This window comes from Plasmodium berghei, assembly GCF_900002375.2.
Source record: "Plasmodium berghei ANKA genome assembly, chromosome: 11".
NCBI classification, from domain to species: Eukaryota; Apicomplexa; class Aconoidasida; order Haemosporida; family Plasmodiidae; genus Plasmodium; species Plasmodium berghei.
The window spans coordinates 527,776-555,775 of NC_036169.2; the positions used below are offsets into that span (position 1 = coordinate 527,776).

At 21.4% G+C, this 28,000-nt stretch overlaps 8 protein-coding genes and 1 non-coding gene across 9 annotated transcripts; 3 read left to right on the forward strand and 6 right to left on the reverse strand.

Moving 5' to 3' along the window:
* Positions 1-15: 15 nt before the first annotated feature.
* PBANKA_1113700 (tubulin--tyrosine ligase, putative) lies at positions 16-2,015 on the reverse strand (the record flags this gene model as incomplete). The annotated part of the gene is made up of 5 exons (XM_034565670.1): positions 16-107; positions 213-1,233; positions 1,483-1,594; positions 1,743-1,820; positions 1,978-2,015. The coding sequence occupies 5 exons, from the start codon at positions 2,013-2,015 to the stop codon at positions 16-18; spliced, it is 1,341 nt and encodes a 446-aa protein (XP_034422344.1).
* Positions 2,016-2,591: 576 nt separating this feature from the next.
* PBANKA_1113800 (ATP-dependent DNA helicase UvrD, putative) lies at positions 2,592-5,864 on the reverse strand (the record flags this gene model as incomplete). Its single annotated transcript, XM_034565671.1, has 1 exon — positions 2,592-5,864. The coding sequence occupies one exon, from the start codon at positions 5,862-5,864 to the stop codon at positions 2,592-2,594; it is 3,273 nt and encodes a 1,090-aa protein (XP_034422345.1).
* Positions 5,865-7,954: 2,090 nt separating this feature from the next.
* Positions 7,955-10,186, forward strand: PBANKA_1113900 (conserved Plasmodium protein, unknown function; the record flags this gene model as incomplete). The annotated part of the gene is made up of 1 exon (XM_034565672.1): positions 7,955-10,186. One exon carries the CDS (start codon positions 7,955-7,957, stop codon positions 10,184-10,186), a length of 2,232 nt encoding a protein of 743 aa, XP_034422346.1.
* An 838-nt stretch (positions 10,187-11,024) lies between these two features.
* On the forward strand, positions 11,025-14,309 carry PBANKA_1114000 (aspartate--tRNA ligase, putative; the record flags this gene model as incomplete). Its single annotated transcript, XM_034565673.1, has 1 exon — positions 11,025-14,309. One exon carries the CDS (start codon positions 11,025-11,027, stop codon positions 14,307-14,309), a length of 3,285 nt encoding a protein of 1,094 aa, XP_034422347.1.
* A 264-nt stretch (positions 14,310-14,573) lies between these two features.
* Positions 14,574-14,646, reverse strand: PBANKA_1114051. Its single transcript has one exon. It is a non-coding gene; the product is annotated as a tRNA-Phe (tRNA).
* A 668-nt stretch (positions 14,647-15,314) lies between these two features.
* Positions 15,315-16,592, reverse strand: PBANKA_1114100 (conserved Plasmodium protein, unknown function; the record flags this gene model as incomplete). Its single annotated transcript, XM_034565675.1, has 6 exons — positions 15,315-15,387; positions 15,524-15,617; positions 15,709-15,777; positions 15,885-15,927; positions 16,060-16,244; positions 16,409-16,592. 6 exons carry the CDS (start codon positions 16,590-16,592, stop codon positions 15,315-15,317), a joined length of 648 nt encoding a protein of 215 aa, XP_034422348.1.
* Positions 16,593-17,066: 474 nt separating this feature from the next.
* On the reverse strand, positions 17,067-18,357 carry PBANKA_1114200 (ribose-5-phosphate isomerase, putative; the record flags this gene model as incomplete). Its single annotated transcript, XM_034565676.1, has 5 exons — positions 17,067-17,177; positions 17,325-17,576; positions 17,707-17,874; positions 18,014-18,175; positions 18,334-18,357. The coding sequence occupies 5 exons, from the start codon at positions 18,355-18,357 to the stop codon at positions 17,067-17,069; spliced, it is 717 nt and encodes a 238-aa protein (XP_034422349.1).
* Positions 18,358-19,996: 1,639 nt separating this feature from the next.
* On the forward strand, positions 19,997-24,220 carry PBANKA_1114300 (MORN repeat protein, putative; the record flags this gene model as incomplete). The annotated part of the gene is made up of 1 exon (XM_034565677.1): positions 19,997-24,220. One exon carries the CDS (start codon positions 19,997-19,999, stop codon positions 24,218-24,220), a length of 4,224 nt encoding a protein of 1,407 aa, XP_034422350.1.
* A 722-nt stretch (positions 24,221-24,942) lies between these two features.
* PBANKA_1114400 (inositol polyphosphate multikinase, putative) lies at positions 24,943-27,999 on the reverse strand (the record flags this gene model as incomplete). The annotated part of the gene is made up of 1 exon (XM_034565678.1): positions 24,943-27,999. One exon carries the CDS (start codon positions 27,997-27,999, stop codon positions 24,943-24,945), a length of 3,057 nt encoding a protein of 1,018 aa, XP_034422351.1.
* Between the last annotated feature and the right edge of the window lies 1 nt (position 28,000).

A 28,000-nucleotide genomic window follows, 5' to 3' on the forward strand; every position in this document is an offset into this window, starting at 1 on the left:
CAGTTCATCCTATTTTTATTTATTTGTCGAAATATTCTTTTCATTTAAGTTTTGTTTTATACTTTTTGCCATTTGTTTTAAATGTTCATTTCCTGATAAATTTGCTCCTAAAAAATTATGTACAAAATTATAAAAAAAATTAATGCATATATACACACTATTTATCATATACAATTATATAAAATATTTTTTTTTGTAATAATAAAACAAACCAAGATAGGAATGAAAATTATAAGGACTCAGATTATTGATAGGTTCACCATTTCTATAAATACAATCAAAATCTCCAATCCGATCCATTTGTGGTATATTGTATTTTTCAATGTTTATCAAAGTCATTAATTCATCTAATATATTAAATTTTAAATCATAATCCTCTTTAGTATTCGAAGAAAAAGATGGGGAAGAATTTACTTCAATTAACCATGGTTTTAAATTATTATCAATAAGTATATCAAATCCATATAATTCAAAGCAATGTTTATCATTTATTATAATTTTATGAACAGCTAAAAATGATTGTATTATACAATTTTCTATATTTTGTATTAAATCCATTATCTTATCATATCCATATCTATTAATCATATATATAAATAATTCCCTTATGAACCATTTCCCCCCTATAGTATTATCATATCCTTCTGCATTTTTTTGTATTGCTACATTTGTTAAATGCATTGTTATATCATTTATATTATTTTTTTCATTTTTAAAATATCTATGAGAAAATCGAGCAAACCCGCTTCTATGTATATAAATAGTTAGTGGGTAATATGACAAAATTAACACATATAAACGTATATCAAATTTTTTCCCTCCAATTAATAGAGGATTAGGAATATATTCTTGTGCAACATATAGTTCAAGCTTATCACGTTCGATTTCTTTTCCTTTGTCCTTATCTCGATCTTTTATCCTCTCCTTATCTTTTTCATTTTCTCGATTCTTATCTTCAAGGATCCTATTTTTAGAACTATTACTCCAATCCTTTATTTGTGAAATTTTATCAAAAAGAAAAATTCCTTTTCCTTGAGATTTTCCAATTGGTTTCATGATCCATATTCTATTGCTTTTTTTTTTATATTCTTCTAAAAATATTTTATATTCGAGCGGTAAAACAAATGTAAGTGGTGTTATATCAAGTTTTTTCAATTCTTCACTATTTTGCGTTTTTCCATATAACTTTTTTAGTCTTTTTATATTCTTGGCTAGTAGATCTTTACGAGTCAGCTAAAGAAATATGAGGGGAATACATCCATGATATATATATATATATATATATATATATATATCATTCGAGTCATAATGCAAATATACACACTAGTATATAATTAAATCTGTGTTTGGAAATAATCAAAAATGATAAAAATACAAATAAAATACATGTCCACACAATTTACAATGCTTTAAAAATAAATTTAGTAAAGGAAAAAAAATTATTTATATTTTCCTATTTATTAATTTATTCATTTTACTCACTTCATAATAATTTCTAAAATGGTTGACATATTGATCATTTTTAAGGGAAAGAGTGTCATATACTTCATTTATCCAATCCTTTTCAGACCAACATAAATTCCATTCCGTTTCACTTGTAAAGAAAAAAAAAATATATGTTTTATTTTTCCTATTTTTTATTTATATTTTCACATATAAAAACAATTGTTTAATACATTCGCTAGCAATATTAAAATAACACAAAAATAGACAATAATTTTAATCAACGTAATATATAATACTGTGTGGTGAGTTCCCATTCCCTGTGCAAAAACACATCATAAATTGTGTTACGAAAATCCGTTCTAAATTTTATAACCCTGACGAAAAATTAAACGACATTGATCATGTATTTTTAGAAAATACTAAGAAAGACAATTTTAAGGCAGCTTGCACATAGGACAAATAAAACGAGAAAAAATAATCAAACAAAGGAATGCAAAAATTTGATATACAAAACTTGAATGAAATGAATACTTATTTGAAGGAAACAGCTCTCTAAAATATATAGACATTTTTTTTAGCTAGCTATATTTATAAGTTAAAAAAAATAGCTAAAAAAAATAATTAAAAAAAAAATGGCTACAGCTAGCTCAAAACATTACGCGTAAATATAATATTTGTGTGGTGATTCAAAAAAAAAAAAAATGCAAATAAGTTAATAGCTTGTTATATATACAAATTTAATTGTATGTATATCAAATTTTTAAGAGGCTAATTTTTCTCATTTGTTTATATCAACAAAAATAAAATATTTCAAAATAGTTTTCCCAAGGTAAAAAAAAAGACATTGAAAAAAAAGCAAATCTACGAAAAAATAATAATATATATAGCATTGTATTAAGCTTGATCAAAAATAATAATATATATAACATTGTAATAAACATTATCATAAATAAGATCATAGTTTTTGTAATCAACTATATTCACATGTGTGTGCAAGGAGATATATTTCTCCTCTTTCTATAAAAAGTTTTAATATGGTACATTTATACACTTGTATAAAATTAATTTATTTTTTTTGAGAAAATAAATATTATGGCACAAAAGGATGTGTGACGCCTCGCTCTTTTCATCCTTTTCTTTTTTTGTTAAATCTTCATTTGATATATAAATCGTGATATTGTATTTTTTTCAGAGATATGAGTATTTTGTACATAACACAATAAATATAATATATATTTTGCTCTTGTTATACCTACATAAAAAATTTTTCTTTCTTCAATTATTTCATTATTGTTTGCTGAAACATGAGGTATTTCACCCTCTATAACATTTATAATAAAAACAACTTTCCATTCTAATCCTTTTGATTTGTGTATAGTTGTTAATGTAACTTTTTCAATTAACATTTTTTCATGTATATTATTTTTAAAATCATTCAAAAAACATATTAAACAATCATAACACGTTTGTTCCATTAAATTCGGTCTATATTCTTTTGTTATTTCTAAAAATACAAATATATTTTGTATTTGACTATAATTATAGTCTTCTTCATTTATATTAAAAAGTGCCTTTAAATTGTTCTTAATTTCTAATTCGTTTATTATGTTAGGATTTTCCTTATTATTATTATTAATTATTTCTGCATTTTCATCCTTATTATTATTTGCATTATCATTACATTGCTCAAATGTTCGTTTTTTTCTATGCATGTTTTGATAATCTACTGTATGAACGCAATTCTTTATTATATGTGTATTTTCTTTTTCTTTACTATTGTTTCCAATACCTGATTTATGGTTTACTGTGGATATGCCATTTTCATTTTTACAATCTGATAATTTTTCCATATTTATTGAATTATTATTAACGTTCAACAAATCACATTGTTCATTATTCATTGATATATTAACGGTACCTTCCGAATTCTCTTCTTTTTTTTTCATTATTTTTTTTATAAAGTTCGTTTTTTTTAATATATCCATTACCAAAATATAAACTGAATTGTGTTGAGAACAAATATTAAGAAAATGGTTTACGACAAAAAAAAAATCAAGAATAATTTTTATTTCATTTTCTGTAAATATATTCAGAATGGCTAGCTGATCGCTACTAAGTTTTTTTCTTCTAGACAAAATATACAACTGTGAAATATTTTTAACTTTTTCAAAAAAAGATATACTTTCCTCATTTAATTTGCCCCTATGATTGTTAATATTATTATCATCTCTAACATAACGAGTATCCGAGATATTGTGAACTTGTCTAATATTATTATTTGTTAACTTATGAATAATTGTTTTGATCAATTTACTATTTTTTATAATTTTAAAAGATTTTAAAAAAACTACATCATCATTTATGTTTATTAAAAAACGAAGTAATGTTATCAATTGAATAATTTCTTTTGATCCAAAAAATGATTTTTTTTTATTTAATTCTTTTATTGGAATATTAAAAGTGGAAATATTTACTTCATTCCATTCTTCTTTCACTTGTTTATTTTCTTCTTTAATTTTATCAGAAGGAAATTCTTTTTTTGAAAAGATACTATCCTCGTGACCTTTCACATTTACCATATCTGTAGTTTTAGATTCAAATTGCTTTTCATTTTTTGAATAATTTTCATGAGTATCATTGGTTATATTATTATTTTCTAAATTTTTACAAAATTCTCGGAACATTTTTAAAGCTTTTTTTTTAATTTCATACTTGTTCATATTTATAAGAGTTTCCTTTAAAGTTTTATTAGTACGAGATAATATAGCAAAATCACTAAATTTTAAATTATATATTTTTTTTAAAAAAATAATTTGAGCTAATACATATGATATTTGATCATCATTCGTTTTGAAAATTTCAAAAGTTGCTTTTTGTCCTGGTATATTATCTGTGCATATTTTTTTATTTATTCTACAACTTCCGTTATTTAATATTAAATTATTTGATATTCTTACAATTTCTTTTGTACTTCGAAAGTTTGTACTTAGTTTAAATAATAGACAATTACACTCTTTTATAATTTTTTTAAAAACACTAGCATGTGCTCCTCTAAAGGCATAAATTGATTGATCATCATCCCCTATGACTGTAATACTTGTCTTTGTTTTATTTCGTTTGTTATTTTGTATTTTACTATTTTTAGAATGCTTTTTGATGAACTTACTTGGATCATTTTCAACAAAAATGTCCATATCTTCATCAATACACTCATTATCCATAGTAGGCTTAACATCATATTGCATATTAGCAAAAAATTGAAGAATATTAAATTGTGTTGTATTTATATCCTGAAATTCATCACAAAATATGTGATTCCATTCTTCTAATATTTTATTTCGTATTGGTATATTGTCTTTCATTAATTTATATGTTTCTATTAACAAATCGTCAAAGTCATAATAAATAAATTTTTCTTTTTCAAAAATTTTTTTATAATTTTCATAAAATTTTCTTTCAATATCATTTATTTCGATATTTGTCATATTATACAATTCAACATATTTTAATAATTTTATTTTTTTTTTTAAAAAAATAATTTCTTTTTTTTTTAATATACATTTAACTTCAGCCATTTGTTCTAAATTCCCTTTATCTATAGAACTATTAAAATTATATAAATAATTAAAAAAATATTCATTTTCTTCTTCATCGTCATAATCAGATTGTATCGCTTCATCTTCTAATTTCTTTTCTTCGTGTTTACTTATATTATTTTTCATACAATTAATAAAATGTGAAAGATTAAATGTATTATCACTTTTATTAATTATAGAGGGATCATTTGTGTATTTATCCTCCCCTTCGATTGAAAAATTGTTGTGCATCGTTGAATTACAAAAGTTGTTAAAAGCCATTTTTATTACATTACTGTTTATTAATTCCGTTAATATTTTAAACTCTCCTTTATATTTTAAAAGAATATATCTACAGAATGAATGAATAGTTCCTATAAATATTGTTGTGTCTAAAACTTTGAATTTATTTTTATACATTGTTTTATTAATGTCATATTTTTTATTCCGAATTTTATTTCCTCCAATGTTTTTATTTCTATTGAATAGTTTATTTTGAATTTCCTTGCCTGTACATAAATCTATCAAACAATTTATTTTTTTTATTATTTTTTCTTTCAAATCTTTAGCAGAATAATTTGTGAATGTTATGCAGACGATTGATTTTTTCCTTTCTATTATACTCTTAATAATACGAGCGGTTAAAGTTGATGTTTTTCCTGACCCTGGACATGCAATAATACATAAATTATATTCCAAAGGTACCTGTACAATTTTTGTTTGCTCTTCTGATAAATTTCTGAACAAAATATGATTAATTATATCATCGTTTATTTTATTTGTATTATCTTCATCAACACTGATGGAATCGTTATAACTATCGCCTTCTTCTTCTAAAGTCATTTTCGTTTTAAATATTATTAGCTTGTTTGTTTTCACCGTTTTTATATTGCCTATGATACAAAGAAGGACTCATTTTACTAAAAATACGTTATACACACATGTACACAAAAAAAAAAATATATATATATTATGTATATGTGCATATATTTGCCGAATAAACATTTTTGGGGCCCTTTTATTTGCATTCTTAGAGCATAGGAAAGTGTAAAAGATGAAAATGGCTAGTCCAAAATTAAAAAAGTTTAAGAAAAAAAAAAAATTAAAAGAATGTGTGTGAGCAAAAGGCAAACTAGCGAAAAAAAAAACAAAAAAAAATCAGGTGTACAAATAGTTAGCAATTTTTTTTATCTTTTTCACATAAAATCACTTATTTTATCAAACACAAAAAAATAAAGGTTAAACTTAATAAAAATTAAAATAAATATAAAACATAATTGTATTATATGTATATTCGTAATACTGAGTTTCAGTGTCCTCATAATTAATGTATGCCTTTTAAAATTAAAAAGTTTGAATTATTTAAAAAAAAAAAAAAAAAAAAATATATATCACCACAAAACAATGTTATCATTCTCTATGAAAGCCAATTAGTCTATAAAATTTTTATTTTTTATAAATATTTAAAATGATAAAATTTTTAAAACTTTGATATCGAAAATAATTATTTTTATTGACAAATCTATTTTATAACAAAGTGTATACACCTTTTGAATGAATGTGTTTTTTTATTATAAAAATATAAGATAAATAAAATCATAAATTATGTGTATATAGGACACAAGTCGAGAGAAATATAAATACCCAAAGAAAAAATAAAAATAAAAAACGCTTTAATTACACATTTGTATAAAGATACAGTTTCTTTGTTAAATTGTAAAAAAACTACCCAAAGAAAAATAATCAGAAATGAGACTATTTATTGTAACTTTAATTATTATATGAAGTATGCTCTCAAATTATACATATATCCCTTATCCATCTAAACCAAATTAAAAACAGTTGATGCTAAGTTTGCTCATTATGAATAATATACTACACTATCAATTGGATATATTGTCAACATAAAAAATTCTATGGAAGTAATAAAATGTTTTGAAATATAACAAGTTATAGTGATTTTATAAAATTATATTATCTTTATTTTTTTTTTTATATTTTCTTAAAAAAAAATCCTTTATATAATAAGTAATTGTATGGCCTAAATTTTATACAGCCACAACATATAGCATAAATCACCGAAATAAATATTTATCAAATTAAAAAAAAAAATATATGAATTGTAAACTTTCAAAATTTTAAAATATACCTCTTTATTTTTTAAGTCATTTATCATATTTTAACAATTGCGATTTTTATTTAATCTACTAAATAATTTTCTTACTTTTATAATTTCTCATTTTTATAATTTGCAACTTTAGTTATAATATATTTTATACGCATTTTCATTTTATTGCCCTTTTTTTTATATAGATTATTTATTGCAAACCACTTTATGGCCCATTTTTTTTAAATGCCAATATGGTTGTAAAATAAATAAAAAAAATATTAAACAAATATAATGAGAAAATTATTTCATAAAATCCGCACATGATATACAAGCATATATAGAAAATTATTGCAGTTCGAACAAAATTTAAAATTGAATAATTGAATAATTGGATAATTGAATAATCGAATAATTGAATAATTTGATAATTGAATAATTGAATAATTTGATAATTGAATAATTGAATAACCGAATTATACATGCCAGTTCATATATGCATATATATTTCATGCTACATGCATACACATGACTAACTTGTATTAAAAATTTATGTATGCTTATTCGTCTATTCAGTTAAATTAAAGTAAGATGAATAATATAATTAAAGAGAAGCAACAATGAAATATGTCAAATATTTCAGAGGTGTAGATCGTAGAAAAATACAAACGTCTATATAAAAATAAATCTATATATTTGTAAAATAAATTAACTACATTAAAATGTCTTTAAAATAAACAATATACAAAATAAATCGCAAAATTCTCAAAAATATATATATATATATATATTAGAAACACCAGTCAATCATTATATATTTAATAAAATGAATCCATATTACTCCCCTTCCACTCCGACAAAACCATCACATTATATATTCAAAACTAATGCAAACAATAATAACAGCATCATTGGTAATTTCCCACCCATTATTTCATATGATGCATACCCTATTTATAAAAAAAGAGTGGTGAATACCCCAAATTTAAATGTTATAGGAAATATCAATAGTGAGAAATTTTATAAAAATAAAAGAAAAATAGATATGCATAATAGTAATAATATAAATCTAATTAATAATTCAATAAATAAATATAACACAACAGGAAAAAATAATATGTACAAATTTAATTATATTAAATCATTGCCAAGAGAAACACATATATCGATAATAAAAAATAATAGGGAAAAATATTACACATCTAAAGAAATAAATTATCATAAATATATCCCAAAAATGAGAAATACAAGGCCAATTTATTCATTTAATAAAAACTCAAGTGGTTATAAATCAAGTCATGGAAGAAATACAAATATAAATTTTGAAAATGCTCTTGAAAATAAATATTGCAAAAAAATGGAGAACAATGGGGTAATTGATTTACGAAGTGTATATAAACATGGTAAAATAGAAAAAAGAATAATAAAATTAAAAAACATTAATTGTAATATTACAAATACAATGAAAACTGAATATAAAGCTGCAGGAATATTTGTTGTTAAAAAAAGTATAGAAAATTCACAAAATAATGTCAACAACAAAATAAATAAAAATAATATAAATATAGAAATATTATTAGGATTTGATCCTTTAAAAAAAAACCAAATAACTAAAGAAATCGAAAATATGCCATCAATGAAAAAAGGACTACTAAATATTTTAGGAGGTAAAAGAGATGGTAACGAACAAAATCCTTTATTAACATCTTTTCGAGAATTTAGTGAAGAAAATCTTTATACTTATAATATGTTTTTATCCTATTTTAGTTATTATTATTATGTTATGGCAAATATATCTAACCAATATCAACCAGAAAATAATGGAAAGGAAGAAAAAACAAAATGTGACGAAATAAAACAAGCCAAACAAATAACTAAGAATACTCACGAACACGATAATTTATATTCATCTTTTTTAGAAACAAACTTTTTAAAAGATATAAGTAATTTACCTGCTCAAGAAAAAGAACGTATTATTAATTTGCATATAAATAATTTTTTAATATATTTCAAAGAACATTGCTTAAATATAAAAGAAAATCACAGTTACATATATAACTGCTCTTATCCACCAAGTTATAAAAAAAAATTGGATGAAAAAAAAGAACCCCCCAATGTAAAGGAAACAGAACAATTGGAGGAAAAAGAAAAAAACAAACAATACGAAATTTTGGAAAGAATACATAAAGGAATAAATATATTAAATAAAATAAAAATGGATAATAAATACAATTTTAAGTTATATTATGAAAACGGGAAATATAATGTATTTTTTTATGATTGCACATTTTATGAATGTAAAAATATTTTACAATATATTAACAACTTCTTTTGGGAAAACTACGCTTCTTTATTTAATATCATTATAAAAGAAAATCTAGAATTCTTAACCCAAAAAAAAATTGAAAATAATAAAGATCATGTGCCATATACCATGCATCAAGTGCAATTTAGTCATCAAATCGATGAAGCATTATATACAAAAATAATGAATATTATAAAAAAAAATAATGAAAATATATCTTTTAATAATTCTGAAAAAAAAAATAATATATATGATTATTCACCAAATAATGAAAATGAAGAAATGAACACTGATTTTATGAACGATGTTACATGGGTTAGTCTATCATCTTTATTATTATTTCTAATAAATACAAAATGCTTTGAAGATATTTCAATTGAAATATGGAAAGTGTATAGTACATTGTATGAAAATGGGCCTATTGAAAATAGCGATATAGGAAATAAAAATAAAGTTGTTATGATTGATGAAGAAAAAGAATCATATATATCAAAAGATGTTGTTTTAAAAGTTCAGAATTTATATAAAAACATACATAATACTTTAAAAAAATTTAAAAACGCCAATAAATATAAAGAATTATTAATTCTTTTATTTTCACCATTTAATACAAAACTAAATTTAGAAAACATGAACAATGTAACCAATGATATATATAAAGATTCATTCCGAAATTTTTTCGAATATTTAATAACGTCGCCAGAAATTTGGATTTTTCTTTTTCTTAATTTAGTTAGTACTTTCCCATTGTGACACAATTCTGCCAACTTCCGGATATCCCCATGTAAAAATTTATCAAAACTATTATCAATCACAAAACAAAACAAAATCAAAAAAACTGAATAGTGTGAATATCAAATATTATACTAGGCGTGCAATTGTAGTATAAAAAAAATATTTCAGGGGGGTTCTTCACAATTCTCATATATTTTCTTAGTATATCCGTTTCGTTTTTCCCGTTTTGATGACTTTTGAAAATATGTCTTTCCATGTTTTCATTTTTTCTTTCTCATTTATTATTATTTACATTTTGATAACAAATAAATTGGCCCACTATACCTTTTTATTTTTATGTATTTTTTTTTCAATTTTTATTAAAATTTTTTTTTATGATATATTAACATTTTGTGCTTTTCTTTATAAACACGATCATCTAATTTTATTGAATCGATATATATTTATAATGATTTTTTAAATGGATAAAATATAAATAAATTGATAAAAGGTCGAATGTGTATATATAGTAAAAAATAGGAAAATATATGGTGGAGAGACATATCAATAGAATTATACCATTTTTTGAAATTGTATAATAATATACGTGATTTATCTTGTTTCCATTATTAATTTTTTATTAATTATTTGATATTTTATCAATTTAAGAAAACTATTTTTATATACAAATTAGCGAATAGTGTGCCCTTGTCGCTTACATTTTTTTTTTTTTTTTAATATTATTCCACTTATTTCGAGAACGAAAACAACAAAATGAGGAATAAAAACGAAAATATGTCAAATAAAGAAATACCACAATATTTCTTGACTTTTTTTTCAATTTTAAATTATTTAAAATGGTATGAATAAAAAAAAAATGAAATTTCCTATTCGCAGGAAACACAATATACTAAAAAGAGCTATTTGTTTGTTCCTTTATATTTTCTACTATTTAAATATACTAAATTTTGAAAATATTATTATAAGTTGTTATAATGTAAAAAGTCGAACAGAATTTTATAAAAATAAAAATACAAAAAAATGTGTAAGTTTATTTATTGATAATACAAAAAATGTAACTAGTATAAGGAAAAGGAATGCCTTTAATTTGCTAAATCACAAAAATAAAAAAACAAAATTAAATTTTTTTAGTGAAAATAAAAAGTATTATAATAAATCTACCAAAATTCCCCTGATTAATAAATATTCAAAAAAAACATATTTTTTTACATTCAAAAAAAATGGCAAGCTCAATTCTCAAAATTATCATTCTCAATTTTCGAAGGCAAACGAAAATCCTAAAGATATGTCTGAATTAGAAAATAGAAATATAAAAGAATCTTTTCCTAATTCTATTTTAATAAGTTTGTCAGAAGTGTTTGATTTTTCTATTTTTTATGGAACTGAAACAGATAGGAAATATTACAAATATGAAGATATAATAAAATATATAGAGGGTACTAAATGGGGTAACAAATTTCTAGAAAATATAAAAATAAATAATAATTTAAGTAAAAATTATAATAAAAGAAAAGATAATGAAGAAATTTATTTTGATGATAAACCAATATTAATTAGAGGACGAATAGAAAAAAAAGATAAACAATCACAACGAATTATTTTATATTTAAGACAGAATAGTGGATTATATATTATTTGCGTATATGAAAAAAAAAAAACTAGAAATGAAAATACTTCTAAAATTAGTAATACAATATCTATTGAAAATGGAGAAAAAGATGAAATGTATACATATATTAAAAATATAAAAAATGAAACAGTTGTAGATATTATAGGAAATATAAAAATTAACAAAAAATTATATAAACATAAAATACCACATATTGAAAGTATATATAATCAAAAGAGGATAGAAATACAAATAAAAAATATTTATAAAATTTCAGAATCTTATTATGTTCCCCCTATAATCCCTAATGATATTCCTTTTCTTAGGACAAATATTTTATGTAACGATAAAGGTTATTTCAAAACGAAGCAACCTTATGAGCATGGTGAAAAAGAAGAAAATGAAAACAAAAATATTTATGAACACATAGATAAACAAATTCAAAGTAATATTCCACCTTCATTTATAAATGATAATATTAAAAATAATAAAAATGATTTTTCTATTAATAATAATTACCAATCAGATTTCCAAAATGAGCAAGTAGTGTATCCAAATATAAAAGATAACAATGAAAATGTGGAAAGAAATAATGAAAAAAATGAAATCGAGTATTCCGAAAATGATTACTTTTGTTTAAATTATAGAAATTCGATAAATCAACTTATTTTTAATTTAAAAAATTCAATTATAAAAAAAATGAGACAAATTTTAGAAGAAGATAAATATATAGAAGTATTTACTCCTAAATTAATGAGAATAGATAAACCGCCAAAAAATAAAAGCAAAAACAAAAACAACTTGCTTAACCAAATTGATGATGTAAATTGCTATGAACAAACAGAAATGAATAATAATATAAATAAAATTAAAGAAAGTAATGATAAAACAAATTTAGAAAATTTTCCAGAATTAAATGGATCAGAAGGTGGATCGAGTTGCTTCACGATTGAAAATGAAAATATAATACTTGCCCAAAGTCCACAATTTTATAAACAAATGATAATTAATTATGATTATGAAAAAATATTTGAAATAAATTATTCATATCGAAATGAAAAATTTCATAGCACTAAACATTTAAATGAATTTTTATCATTGGACACTGAACAAGTTATATATAATAATTATTATGAAATAATAATATATATTTATAATTTTTTAAAAAAAATTGTTAATTATATTAATACAAATTTTATTCAAGAAATTGCTTTAATTAATTTAATTTATGGAAAAAAAAATTCACACACATCGTTTGAGCCTACTATGATTACTGACACTCCAATAGTTTTAACATTTTGTGAAGCTCATAATATATTAAAAAAATATTATTATATAAAAAATGATATAAAATTTTGTAATAATTGTAAAGAAATTTCACAAAATGGATATATTTATGATAAACAATATAAAATGTGTGTAAAAATATTAGATGAAAATGAAAAAAACCAATTAAAAAAAAATATTATTTTTGAGGATTTTAATAAAAATAAACAATTACATAATATTTATTATAATAATAAAATTGCAAATAATTACAAAGTTGATATAAAAAATTGTGAAAATAATTACGAAACTAATATTTCTTATCCTAATAATATAAATCAAAATTTGCATTCTCAAATAGTTTATTCATTTTTGAACAAAATTAACAAAAATGAAATTTACAATGATATTCTCCAATTTTACAATAACATATATGACGAAATAATATCTACATGTAAAGTATGTCAAAATAATTTTTTTGATAAACAATTTACATCATCTTCTTCCTCTAGTCATGTAAAATTAAATACAATTACAAATATGAAAATATGTCAGTGCATGCCAGAAATTAATAATAATATTCATGATGAAAAAAAAAACCAAAATAACAATAGCCTCTTTGATTTAAATGAAAATAGTTTTAGTAGTGAGCCCAATGAATATTCCTATTTTAGTGGATTAAAGAAATATTTAGAAAAAAATATAAATATAAAAATAAGCGTAAAAGAAAAAAAAGAAATTAAAAAATTAAAAAAATTATATATTTATCAAAAAGATTTTACAAATGATGAACTTAATTATTTATATTTATTTATAAAATATAATTTTAATACAGATATATTTGTTATAGATCAATATCCATTGCACATCAGACCGTTTTATAGTTTAAGCAACATATATGATTTACGATTTACAAATAGTTTTGATTTTATATATAAAGGGACTGAAATTATATCAGGCAGCCAAAGAATAAATAATTTGCCACTTTTATTACTTCGTATATTAAAGGGAAAAATAAATAACAACAAAAATAAGGATACTGAAATAGACATATCATCTTATTTACAAATAAATAAAACGAATTTTAATTTATCAAATTATTTTGATGATTTACAAAAATTAATAAATAAAAATTCAACATTATATAAATATATTAATTCATTTGCTTATTCTTCCAAACCACATGGGGGAATGGCTTTAGGTTTGGATCGTTTTTTTATGTTACTGCTAAATTTAGCGAATATAAAAAAATCAACTTATTGTTAAATTTAGTGAATTTATGAATTCACCATTTTTTGTTTAAAGTTAATTTTATTTTATATTTTGTATTTAGCCCATTTTAATTTGTTTTTTTTTTTTTTTTTTTTTTTTTTTATTATTATCCCTTTTTGAATATCAAATAAAACTTCATAAAAAAATATATCTTGTTAATAATAATTTTACAATTTTTATTTACTATAAAAAAAATTAAGAATTTATATTTTTTCTTAAGAATTTTATTAAAATTATAAAATGATAATGCTTTTTTTATGCCGTGACCAGGGATCGAACCAGGGACCTTCAGATCTTCAGTCTGACGCTCTCCCAACTGAGCTATCACGGCTTTAAGTTTAAGTAAACCTAAATAATTAATAATATTTGTATAATTTCTATTTTAATTTCCAAATCACATATTCTTATAATATTAAAAAATTTAATTAATGTTACTAATTTATTATTTTTTTTTTTTGTAAAATTAAAAATTTTATTAATAATATTTAATATATGGTATTTTGCAAAAAAAAGAAAAATAGTAATTTACTAAAAGGATGAATGGTATTGTGTATGGAAAAAATTGGAAATGGTTAAATATTATCTTCTTTGAAATAAAATGAAAATGCATAAAAAATTCACCCTAATAATATTCATTTGCTCGCATATTCCCTTTGCTTTATTATTACTTTGCAGTTTATTTTTTTATAATAAACCCCAAATTATGCGGAAATATTTATAAACCTTCCCAACAAAACTAGCCAACTAATTATATATGCTACGTTGGTCTTATAAAAAGTTGAGAAAATATGTGTTAAGTTTTTTTTTTTTTTTTTTTTTTCATAAACAAAGGAAAATAGTTGTAAACAAAACCCCAATGGTTATCAGACTGAAATCAATGCACTGACAATCTTAATGTCTTTTTATAAATTATAAGAACATGTATATATGATAAAAAAAAATAATAATAAAATAAATGAAAAAATTGATTCCTATAAGAATATAAATTTTTTCTATTTTTTAAATAATCAATTTTGTTAATTTTTTTGTGACTGAACAAATGTCTTCTGCAATATTTTTTATTATATACCCTCTGAATTAAAAAGAAAAAAAAAAGGAAAAAAAAAAAAAGAAATGTGGAAAATATAAAACAAAATAATTGGGGATTATTATAATAAATGCGCATACAAACTTATAAATATACTATTTATTTTTTTTTTTTTACGCACATATATTCTAAAGGGTTGTATGGAAGATTTCTAAAAATTATTCCATTGGAAATTACATATAACCCCATGTATAAAACTGAAATGAATGATAAGCCTATGGTTAAAAAAAAATGTAGAAATATACAAATAAAACGGCAATATTTTTTGAGTTTTAAAAAACATGAACAAGGATAAATGCTAATTACTAAAACTGCTAATGTTTTCATTGTCCCTCATGTAAGGATTGTCTAGGCATTCGTAGATAGAAAATGTTGCTATGACATGAATAAAAAATTTTAAAATAATATTTTCTGAAAATACATAATTATGAACAGAAATATAATTATAGCAAAAGTATATAAAATAAAAACACTAAACATACCTATTACAAAAACAGAAAATGCTACAAGTAGGTAAAGATAGCACTAAAGGGAGGAAATATGCTCATATATAATGTATGCATGTATATATATGGGCATATGTGAAAATGTAAATTATAATAATATATACCAATGAATTATAAAAAGTTATATATATACACATACGTGCACACAAACCAAAATTATATCAAAGATAGAAATCGTAACAACCCCCGTTAGCAAAGACACATCAACTAAATCTTTGAAAGAAAAAGGATACATCTTAATCTTTGTTAAAATATATGTCCCATTTTTTCTTTTTAATATAATGAAAGATAAACATGATAATATCAATGAAGACAATGAAAATAATTGAAATAGACCTAAAAATTTAGAAAAAAAAAAAAAAAAAAAACATAAGAATAGTTTATCGAGATAATGAACTTATATTTCATAAGGAATATACTTTTATAGACCAAATAATTGATAATAAATAATAATGATAATTTTCCTATATGCTAAAATTCATATTTTACAAAGATATTACTTTTATTTATTATATCAGCATTCATATAAAGAGCCAATAATGAAAGTGAAGATAGCCATAGGCATATAGCAAAAGTAATTTTAAGGATAAAATTACAAATATAATTAATTTTAATAAAAGGTGAAGACTTGTCACCATGCAAGCTGTTCACAATAGATTCTTTAGCCTTTTTAAACAAATACATTTTGTCAAACAAATAGTAATTTTAAAAAGTTAAAAAAAATGGTATAATAGGGATGATGGATATAATTATAATTAAAAACTATATAAATTAATAAAATAGATGGATTATTAAATAACAGGGGAAAAATATTGTGCACACATAGTAATAAAATTATGAAAGTGCACAAAGTGATGGAAAAAACATATTTGTATATCTTTCAGGAAATAAAAAAATTATTTTTTAGAAGAAAAAACAATTAATAAGGCTTTACGGATTTTGTATAAGCTTATGTAACAATATTATAAACATATATGTACATACATAGTTTTTTTAAAATAAATTACAACAATCATATAGACTATAAAATATATTTATGAGAAATGACAAATTTTGACAATATAATTATATGCACACATTATATATGCATACAAAGGATAAAATGGTAATTAATACATAAAAAAAAAAGATTATTATTAAAAATAAAATATATATATTTTAATTTATTCCTTTATTTTTTTTTAGTGTTAAAATTGTTCCATTTATTTTGCTTATTAAAGCGATGCTTGCCATGTTAACAAAAATTCCATGATCTATGACTCCAGTTGTCTATAAAAAAAAATATATAATATAAAATAATTACTAATGTATATAATTTTTTTCTTATATATAATAGTACATCACATTTCATGGATTTGTTTTAGCGATATTTGTATATCTTTTTTAAGGATTTTTATTTTTTTTTTGTTTTATTACCATTTTAATTTGTTCACAAGTTTGTACCAAATTTTCAATCGGATTATCAAAAAAAAAATCAACAATATAATTATTATTATCAGTTATAAAAATTTCTCCATTTTTCTCTCTTAATTTATATATGCAATTTTTAAGAGCTGATATTTTTAGTAAATTTTCAATTATCATTTCATAACCAAAAGATAAAATTTCAATGGGAACAGCTCCAGTTGTTCCTAGTCCATCTTTGCACATTTTAGATTCGTCAACAATCTGTAAAGGAGTGGAATAAACAAAGTAAAGACAATTATACAATGTTTGTAAATGTGTGGATATACTTACATATTCTGAACATAATAAATAAATACATGCACATATATGTAATACTGTTTTAGTTCATTACAATTATAAAACATGAGGCATTTGCTGCAACTAGTTTTTCCCGAACAAGTGCTCCCCCTCTTCCTTTTATTAAATTTAAATCGGCGTCTATTTCGTCAGCGCCATCTATTGCTATGTCAATTTTTAAATTTTTTGTTAAACCCGCCAAAGGGATTCCTAAGCTTTTTGCCTAAATATGAGCAAACATAAAAAGGTTGTAAATATATATACATACACATGTCTGTACAATGTAGGTAAAGTAATATATATGAGTAACCCCGTTTAATGATGAATGAAAAATCCTCTAAATTATTTTTTTTTATATTAACCTTCATTTCTGTATCTATACTAGTTGGAACACATATTAAATTTTTTATTTTCCCACTTTTCATTAATGCTTCAATTCTTTCAATAACATAAAAAACAGTGGATCCTGTTCCAAGTCCAATTGTCATGTTAGATTGAACATATTCATCGACTGCTTTATATGCCTATTTGGTAATTATAAAAGTAAGAAATATAAAATGAGAAAATTTGAAAAGCTAAAAAAGGTATGAAATAGCTGATATTTTCTCTTTTTTTTTTTTTTTTTAAATATCACGCACTAAGTAATAATATACTCATCTATATATATTTACGTGAAAATTACCACTATTTTTTTTAGACTGTCCATTATATTTTTATAATAAGGTAAAATATTTATCAGAAATGTGTGCAATGTACATATGATATAATAAAATAATTACCAAATAATTTCGAGGAAATAATTTAAAAAAAAATATATATATACGAAACTAATCAATTATAAAATAGGTATAAAGTGAAACAACAATAATCTACATATGCACTATTATCATCCATTTAATATATTTGTTTGTCCGTTTTATATAATATAATTTGTTTTTTTTTTTTAATCGAAAAAAATTATATATATAATTACGGGTTGTTTTTTCCATTTATAAATTAAACAAAAGTTAATGGATGAACATGATTATAAAAATATACATATATTATGAAGTTATTATATATAAATAAAAAAAAATACCTAACCTTCAAAATATATTTTTTTTTACAATCCTTATTTTATGAAATATCATGGGAAAATACAATATATAATAGTATAAACAATGTGCATAAAAAAATGTATATTCATATATGCAATATAAATACAACTATATATATTATTTATGTAGGTACCATAATTCAAAATATTTATATTTTATTTAGTAAAGGAAAATAAAAACATAACTTCCACCCGCATATATATATCATAAAAAATAAATTTGCTACTTCAAATGGTAAAAATATTATATATAGAGATAAAGAAAAAAAAAGAACAAAAAGAAAACAATTATTTTATATGTTTATATGCATATTAGATATCCCTAACTTTTTTAATCTTATGTATAAAAAATATTTTTTTAATACCTCGTAGTCATATTATCACGTTTTTATACATTTTTATTCCAATTTAAAAAAAAAATCACAAATATATCCCAAAATATAAAACATAAAAACTTCAAAAGTATAATTGTTGCAATAAAAAAAACGAAAAAAAACACAAAAAATATGGATATATTCTTACTTCCCACTATGCATGATAACCTTTTTGAAACTTTTCATCAAACGCTTATATTATTTTAAATAGGTAATTATTTATACTTTTTCAATAAATAATAAAATAATTGATTGTAGAATATTTTTTTTATAACCATAAAAATGGTAACCCTCATAAAAAGGGGGATACAATACTCATATTGTTTGTTTATATGTTTGTTTGTTTATAATTAGCTTGTTTGTGTGTGAAAAATATAAAGTTGTATTATAAGTAGAAATCAAAATCATAATTTTACAAATTCTTTCACATTATATGAAAAAAAAAAAAATTATATAAAACTCGTTTTAATAACTTTTTTTTGTCTAATGGAAAAATGTGCAAAGGAAAATACCGAGAATCTCACTAATAGGAAATATATGTTTTCTCTTTTCTTATATTTAAATTTGAAAAAAAAAAAAAACAAAAGAAAATGTTTTAATATAATCAATATATTTATATAGTAATTATAAAACATATAATAAAAAATGCTAAAAATATAAATATTATTACTGTGTTATTAATTTTTTATTGTCTCTAAAAAAAAACAAAGGAAATATGGATAAAAATATATAGCTGATTTATATAAATATTTTTTTAATCACTATTTAAGAAAAATATACCCCAGGGTATATAAATATGGTCTTTTTCGATAATTGTTATTTATAATAATTAGTCAAATTATCAATAATATATATTTTTATTTTTATTTTTACAAATGGGAAATAATGATATACTAAAAATTCAAAATTCGTATTCCTATGATTTAATATATTGGAAAGAATTTTTTTCCAAAAATATAAAAGAAAATGATATTAACTCGTCTGTTAAAATAAAAGATAATAGTCTAATAGAATTAAAAAATGTAAAAATTAATAATAAGTATACATTTAGCGGGATAATAAAATTGGATAATTATAGTTGCCCTTGTTTTTATGAAAAGTTCCAAATTTGCAGCAATAAAGAAATATTTGTAGGCTATTTCAAATGCAGACATATAAAAGGATATGGGGAAATCATTTCAAACGATTATACATATAGAGGATATATATCCAATTTTAATAAATCTCAAAGAGGATCGTATTTACTCTTTTTAATAAATGATAGCAATGATAAGAATAGAAAAATAATAAAATATGATGCTTATAAAAATATATCTTTGATATATACTGGGATGTGGAAAAATGACAAAAGGGATGGACGTGGAACGTTAAAATTGAGCTTCACCAAAAAAAATAATATAGATTATGCCTTAAAAGAAAATAAAAATAAAATAATATACACTGGATGGTGGAAAAATGATAAAAGATATTTTTATGGAATTCAAAATTATATTAACAATAATTGTATATATCTTGGTTTTTGGAACAAAAATAAAAAATGGAAATATGGAAAAATTATTTGGTATTATAATCGAAAAAAAGACATAACGTGTGAAAATCAAAAAAAAAAAAAAAAAAAAATACAAAATGTGTATATAGGTGAATGGGAAAATGATAGTATTAATGGGCTTGGAACTTATTTTTGGTTTAAAAAAAAATATAATAATAATAATATAATAACACACAAAAATGCAAATTATGATAAATATTTAGGGTATTGGAAAAAAGGGAAAAAAAATGGTTATGGAGTATTTTATTATAATTGTGGTAATAAATATATAGGTATGTGGAAAAATAATAAAAAGGAAGGATTGGGATATATGATAAATATTAATGGAAGTGTCTATAAATGCTATTTTAAAAATAATGTAATTATTTCGGAGGTACAAATTAATCCAGAATATCAAATAAATAATGTATATACTAATTCGATATGTAAAGTAATTAATTTTTGTTTTTTTGAAAACTATTTTAATATATCAAATAAGCAAATACAGTTACTTTATAAAATTATTTACACCAACTTTGATTTTTTAGTAGACATTTATGAGAGGTATAAAAGCAGGAATACAAAAAAAAAAATATATAAAAATGAACAAACAAAATTCAAAACTAGTACCAATATTACTTTAGATCAAAATAAAAACCATTTTACCTTAGTAAATTTATGGAAAATATTTTATAAATGTAATATTTTAAATTCAAATTTCACCTTATCAGCTTTAAATAAATTAGTACTTGATCATACAGCTATTTGTGAAGAAAATGAATTATTTAATATATTAAAACAAAATATACCAAAAAATGATATAGAATTATTCCCATTAGAGGAAAAGAAAATTATAAAATATTTTTTTTATAAATCTTGTGATATTTTAAATATATTACAATTTTTCCCTAAAAAATGTAAAAATAAATATATCTCTCTTTTAAGAGAGCATAAAACATATTATGAAAAAGAAACAAAAAATGAAATAAACAAAACACCATCACCACAAGATGAAGTAATAAATCTTAAAAATAAAAAACAGACACATACAATACAAAGTTGTCATTATCCCACAAACTATTATTTCAATGCAGACACTAACACTAACATTAAAGATCTATATATTGATGGGAAAAAAAATGAAAATTGTAAATGTAATTATAATTATAATAGTTTAAACGATATATCAGATTTATTAATAAATTATTCTAAAAATTGTAAAATATCAAACAAATTTTGTGGTCTTTTAAAATATGCGATTTTTAATAAAGATTTATACATATTAAAAGGTTGTAAGGAATTATATAAAATAATCAATTTTAATAAAAAAAAAATAAAATTTAAACAAATTTTAGAGAAAATATATTTTTTCTTGATCAATAATAAAAAACAGTATAATAATCATTACTTGTATTATGTGTTATATAGTTTGTTTGAATCATCCACACCTTTGATTTGTTCATTTTTATCTATGATAAGGAATAAAAGTAAAAAAAAACAAACTACAAAAGGAAAAAAAAATAGTCGATTATTAGAAACGCATAACAGTAGCATGATTTCTACACACTATGATAATAAAAGTAATGACAAGGAAATAAAATTAATCGAAACCCAAAAATATATTAACAATACAAAATTTAGTCAAATAAATAGAGAAATATTAGAAAATCTGCAAAATGAGGATTTTACTGCGCATTTAAAAAATATAATTGAGTTTACAAATGTATATAAATATAATATACACGAAGAAACGCGAGAAATAAGTTTTAATTGCTTTTTGTCAACACTTGTTCATGTATCTATACAATTAAATAAATTTAGAAATGTCACTGATCAATTTACTGACATTATAGAGACCTTGAAAAAAAATTATATAAAAAAACAAAACCACAACTATTACTTTGGTAGTAGGAAGTTTATTAAGAAAAGAACTGGGCAGTTTCGTAATAATAACAATAATAATAATGAAACCACAGAAACATTAATGAAAGATATTAATTACACATTTGATTTAACAAAAGAAAACAAAAGGAAAGCCACACTTTTGTCATTGGAAAATATATCAAATGAATTGTTAAACATACTAAAAATTTATGTATATTATTTTATTTTTTACTTTTTAATATTTGAGTCAAAAGATTGTTTTTTTTCCATTTTTAACATAAAGTTAGATTTATCCATAAAACTTAGAGATGTATTATTATTTTTAATTCAACTTAAATTAGTGAAAAAATCGAAAAAAAAAAACACATCAACGGAATATATTAATTTAGGTAGTTATTCCCATACATCTAGAAATAATAATAAAAAAAAAATTAACATAAAAAATAAAATAAGTAAAATACTGACTTGTTCAGGTAAAAATGATAAAAATATTCCAAAAAAAATATTAACAGTACAGAATAATGATAGAGAAAATAACAAACTATTTAGACATGAAAAAAAAAAAAATATAAAAATGAATTTGGAGAGTACCCGAAAAAAGGATAAAATTAATATAAAAAAAGAACGGAAAAAAAAAAGAGCAAATTGCAAAAACAAGAGTGAACAAAATATAGAAACTGAAATAAAGGATTATCCTGAAATAGGAGATAATCAAAAAAAAAATAATACATTCGATAATAATAAAGATAATAAAAATGTTTTATCTCATATATGTGATAGTAAAAATGGCATGAACGTACGAGCTAAGAATAAGAATTGCTCTAATGAAATATTTTTAAAAAAAAAAAAAAATATATTTTCTTTGTCATATTTTGAAATTTTATCAATTTTTTCTAAAATATTGAACACTAAAAACCTGCATTTAATAAGTGGCTCATATTGTGATTTATATTTTAAAAAATTAAAACATGCTGGAAAAAGGAAATTGTATAAAATTAATAAAACTGGTATGTTAAAAATATGTGCAACCCGACATATGGGAATAATACAAAGGAAAAGAAAGCATATTGTACTAAGTTTATTCAATTCTACCAAAAAAGAAAACAACAACAAAATTTGCAGAGATAAAACGATTAGTACGAATTCTGAAAAAAATGAAAAATGTCCAACCCCTATTTATACAAAAAAATATGGAATGAAAATTGTTACATTATTAGACAAAAAAATGAGTGAATTAGATAAACATGTGGATAGCGATTTTCTAATTATACAATCTGAAACATTTAAGAAAGGAAAGAAAACAAAAGAAAAAGATAAAAAAAATGAAAAATGTGAGCAAAAAAATAAACCAATTTACGTGAATAATAAGGAAAATCGTGAATTGAATAAGGGTGATGATGGAATGGTACAAAAAACACTTATAAAAATTAAAAGACGACATGAAATAAAAAAAAAAATATATTTCTTAAAAAATAATTACACAAATTATTGTAAGAATTATATGAATGTAATTGACTATTATAACATTTGTCTTACTCCATATGAACTTGTTTTATTTTTTTTCAAGTTTGTTAAAAAAGTTAAAAAAAAAAGAAAAATTATATCTTCATACATCGAAGTATTATCTATTTTTATATTCCGCGTTTTGTTGTATAATACATTTATTATAGCAAAAAAATATAATTAAATAAATGTAAAAAATAATATGCAAAATTAATTAATATAAAAGGCAAATATGTTTGTACTAATTATTAATTTTTCTATTATTTTTCTTCTGTTCTTTTTCTTCGATCTATTGCATATTTATGTAAAAATTGTAAATAAACATAATTCATATATTAAAAATAAATAAAAAAACATTTATATATGCATGCAAATTATGAATTAAAAAAAACGCTTTCAAAGGGGATAAATATATACGCGCCTATGAATATATATACATACATTATACACATTTGCATACTTGCGTGTAACATAAATAAACACACGAAAAACAGTCATATATTCAATTATACGAAAACGATTATATGAATGCAACACATTCACAATGCATATTTACAAATCATCAGATGCATATTCTATATATGCAGAATAATAATTGTTTTTAAAAAATGAAACATACAAGGTTTTAATTAAATTGTATGAATAAAAAAGATAAATATACGAAAATTAACTATTGAATTATATAGATATAAAAAAAATAAAAATACGAATAAAAAAAATCAGACATATCTAAAATAAACGGATTATATATCAATAAAGACGAAGTAAATAAATGTGTTTAAATTTAATGTCAATAAGTTAGTCTAAGGCAAGCACGTATGGTAAATACGTTCTCTAAAAGGGTAGCAAATTATCTCGATCCAATATGTCGACACATAAATGTATATACAGGTGCATTAACTCTTACTAACATGCAGACCTATACACACATTTTTTTTCTTTCTGATTATTTGAAGAAATGGGAATTGGAATATTTTTATTAACAATTATATTTTTGCATATTTTTATTAAGTTATTTATACCGAAAATAATATCTAAGTTAAATTTTTTATTTATTGGGTTATTATTTTTAAAATAATTAAAAATCTCAAAAGAATATGTAAAATCAATCCATCTCATGTCACAAGATAAAGGGTTGTTTTTATCGTAAATAATTAATATGGATGTCGAACAAAATGTATATAAAGATTGATTTTCTAGCCATATTTTTAATTTAACCAATTTTGGTAATATAATGTTAGCAATATTTTTTAAAAAAATTTCGAGAAAATATAAAACAAATTCGTCATTTAATCTCATTCCGGATTCTCTACTTATTTTTAAAACATTATTTAATTTGTCATAACACTCATTTATCTCAATTTTTTTTTCATTACATTTTTCTAATTGCCCATTCTGAATAATGGTACTACATGTGTTTTGGAATGCACTGCTGTCATCATTATTATTGTCAGTATAATTGTTTAAAATCTTATTATATAAATTGTTGATTTCGTCAGTTGTTAAAAGGTTAGAATATTTAATATAATAAATAAATGCACATATACGAAAACCCAAGGTTTTTTGCGTTGTCTTTAACGAACTCATTTCTTGCTTCCATGATTTCAATAAGCAATATATTTCATTATTATTATATTTATAAAATTGTTCAGGTAAATTTAAATCTTTTGGTGTAATTTGTATTATATATTTATCACTATTATTTTTATATATCTTTCTTATATTTTTTTTTATTTTGGACCATTTTTTAATATAATTTTCTCTGTCATTCCAATCTATCGATTCACTTTCTTTTAATAGTTCTTTATTAAAAAATATATCATTATCTTTTATGCTGTTATATCCTAACTTTAAATCCAATAAATGTTGATCGCCATATTTTATTTTACTACATATTCTTTTTAGTTTCAATGCAAGATGTATTCGTCCCATTTCACTATTATCTAATATTTTATTTTCATTACACATAAAAATTTTCCATTTTTCAGAAGTATTACTTAAAATTGGTGAATTGGATTGTTCCTTTTCATAACATATTTCATTTGTTAATTTTATATTATTAGATTTAGATATATTATTTTCAAAATTGCAATTCTTACTTATTATATTCGTCTCTATTTTTTCACAATTAATTCCTTCATCAATATTTTTCGATAACTCATTTTGTATTCCACCTCTATATTCATTTGAAATGGAACCCTGGTTTATATCCATTTCAATTTCATGATTATTACAAAAATATCCGTTAGTCTCTTTATTATTTATTTCAGAATCAACTTTATTTTCTCTACATTGATAAACAGGAACTATATCATAAGATTTGGGTATTATCTTTTCTTTAATTAAAAATGCCAATATATTGTTATTTTTTGTTTCATCATTTTCGATTTCTACCTGCTTTATATCATTCAACCTTTCGAGAGGTTCATTTTTCGTAGTGAAATAGTCATGAAAATCTTGCTTGCATTTTTCACCATTAGCATAAGGGATACTAAATTTTCGCAAAAATGAATGGCTTTTCTCAATACTATCACTTATACATTTAGTGTTAACAGTGTTGTCATGTTTTATTCTGATTTTTTTTGATTTATCATAAAAATTTATGGTATTTATATTTTTTTCAAAATTGTTATTTGGGATTTCATTAGTATCTTGAATGCCCCTAAATATATTTTTGCCCATTTTTGCATTACTTTTTTCTAATAAATTAGCATAAAAAGCATAATTTATATCACTATAAAATTGTGTTTTTTCATTTCGAAAAGTTCCATACACTTTGTTATATGAACGAACTGCATTCATATAAAATTTCGATTCTCCATTTTTAAAAAAAGGAATTATCTTATATATATATTTTTCATTTTTGTCAGTTAACATAATTGATGTTCCTGTAAGTTTAAAACCAGCAAGATTGTATAATATTTTATTATTATTATTGTTATTATTGCTATTATTGTTATTATTATTATTATTACTACTATTACTATTATTATTATTATTATTATTATTATTATTATTATTATTATTATTGTTATTATTGTTATTATTATGTTCTTTGAAGGTGTTTTCATTTTCATCAGCATATATATTAAAACAATTTCCAATATTATTTATAGATGAAATTGATTCATATTCCTTTACAATATTATTTACACACAAATTTTCAGAATCATATGACATAGTCATATTTCCTTTTTTTGTATCTTTTGAGTTAGTATGTATTTCTGTGATATTATTTTCTTCATTATCATAATTAAGTAAATCGATATTTAGACCTATACTATTAGTTAAGGTGTCTACATTACTTTCAATACTACTAATTATGTCGCTAGATGTTACTATGTTACTTCCATCATTTAAATAAGGATCCCAATCGGTTTCAGAATTTTGTTCATTTTTTTTTTCATGACTACATAATGTATCATATTTACCTCCTTTAATATCATCATAAAACAAATCATATTTATTTCCATTTTCTAATTCCTCATTAATCATTTGCTTGCTATTATTATCATTTATTTTATCTTTTAATGCACCGTTATTTAATGTGTTTAAATAAATGGGTGCATTATCACTTTCAAGGTATTTACTTTTATTGACTGATGAATAATTACTGATTCGAGATTCAATGTTTTGACTTATCGATCCATTCCTATTGTCATCATTGCCATCCTTAGGCATATCAATAAACAAATAATCAAACTTTGTTGTTGGGAAATTGAAAATTTTATTTTTATCATTTGCGTGTATATCACTATATAAGTTAAGAATATTATCTTTATTATTTTTTATGCAATTTTTATTAAGTTTACAATTTAACATACTACTAGGTACATTTTTTTTTATATAATTATATATATTTCCATCATGTTTATCATTATTATTATAATTCGGAAAATTGCTTAAGTACATGTTTCTTTCCTTCTGGAGTTTACCAGAAGTTAGTTTATCCTTTTTGCCCATA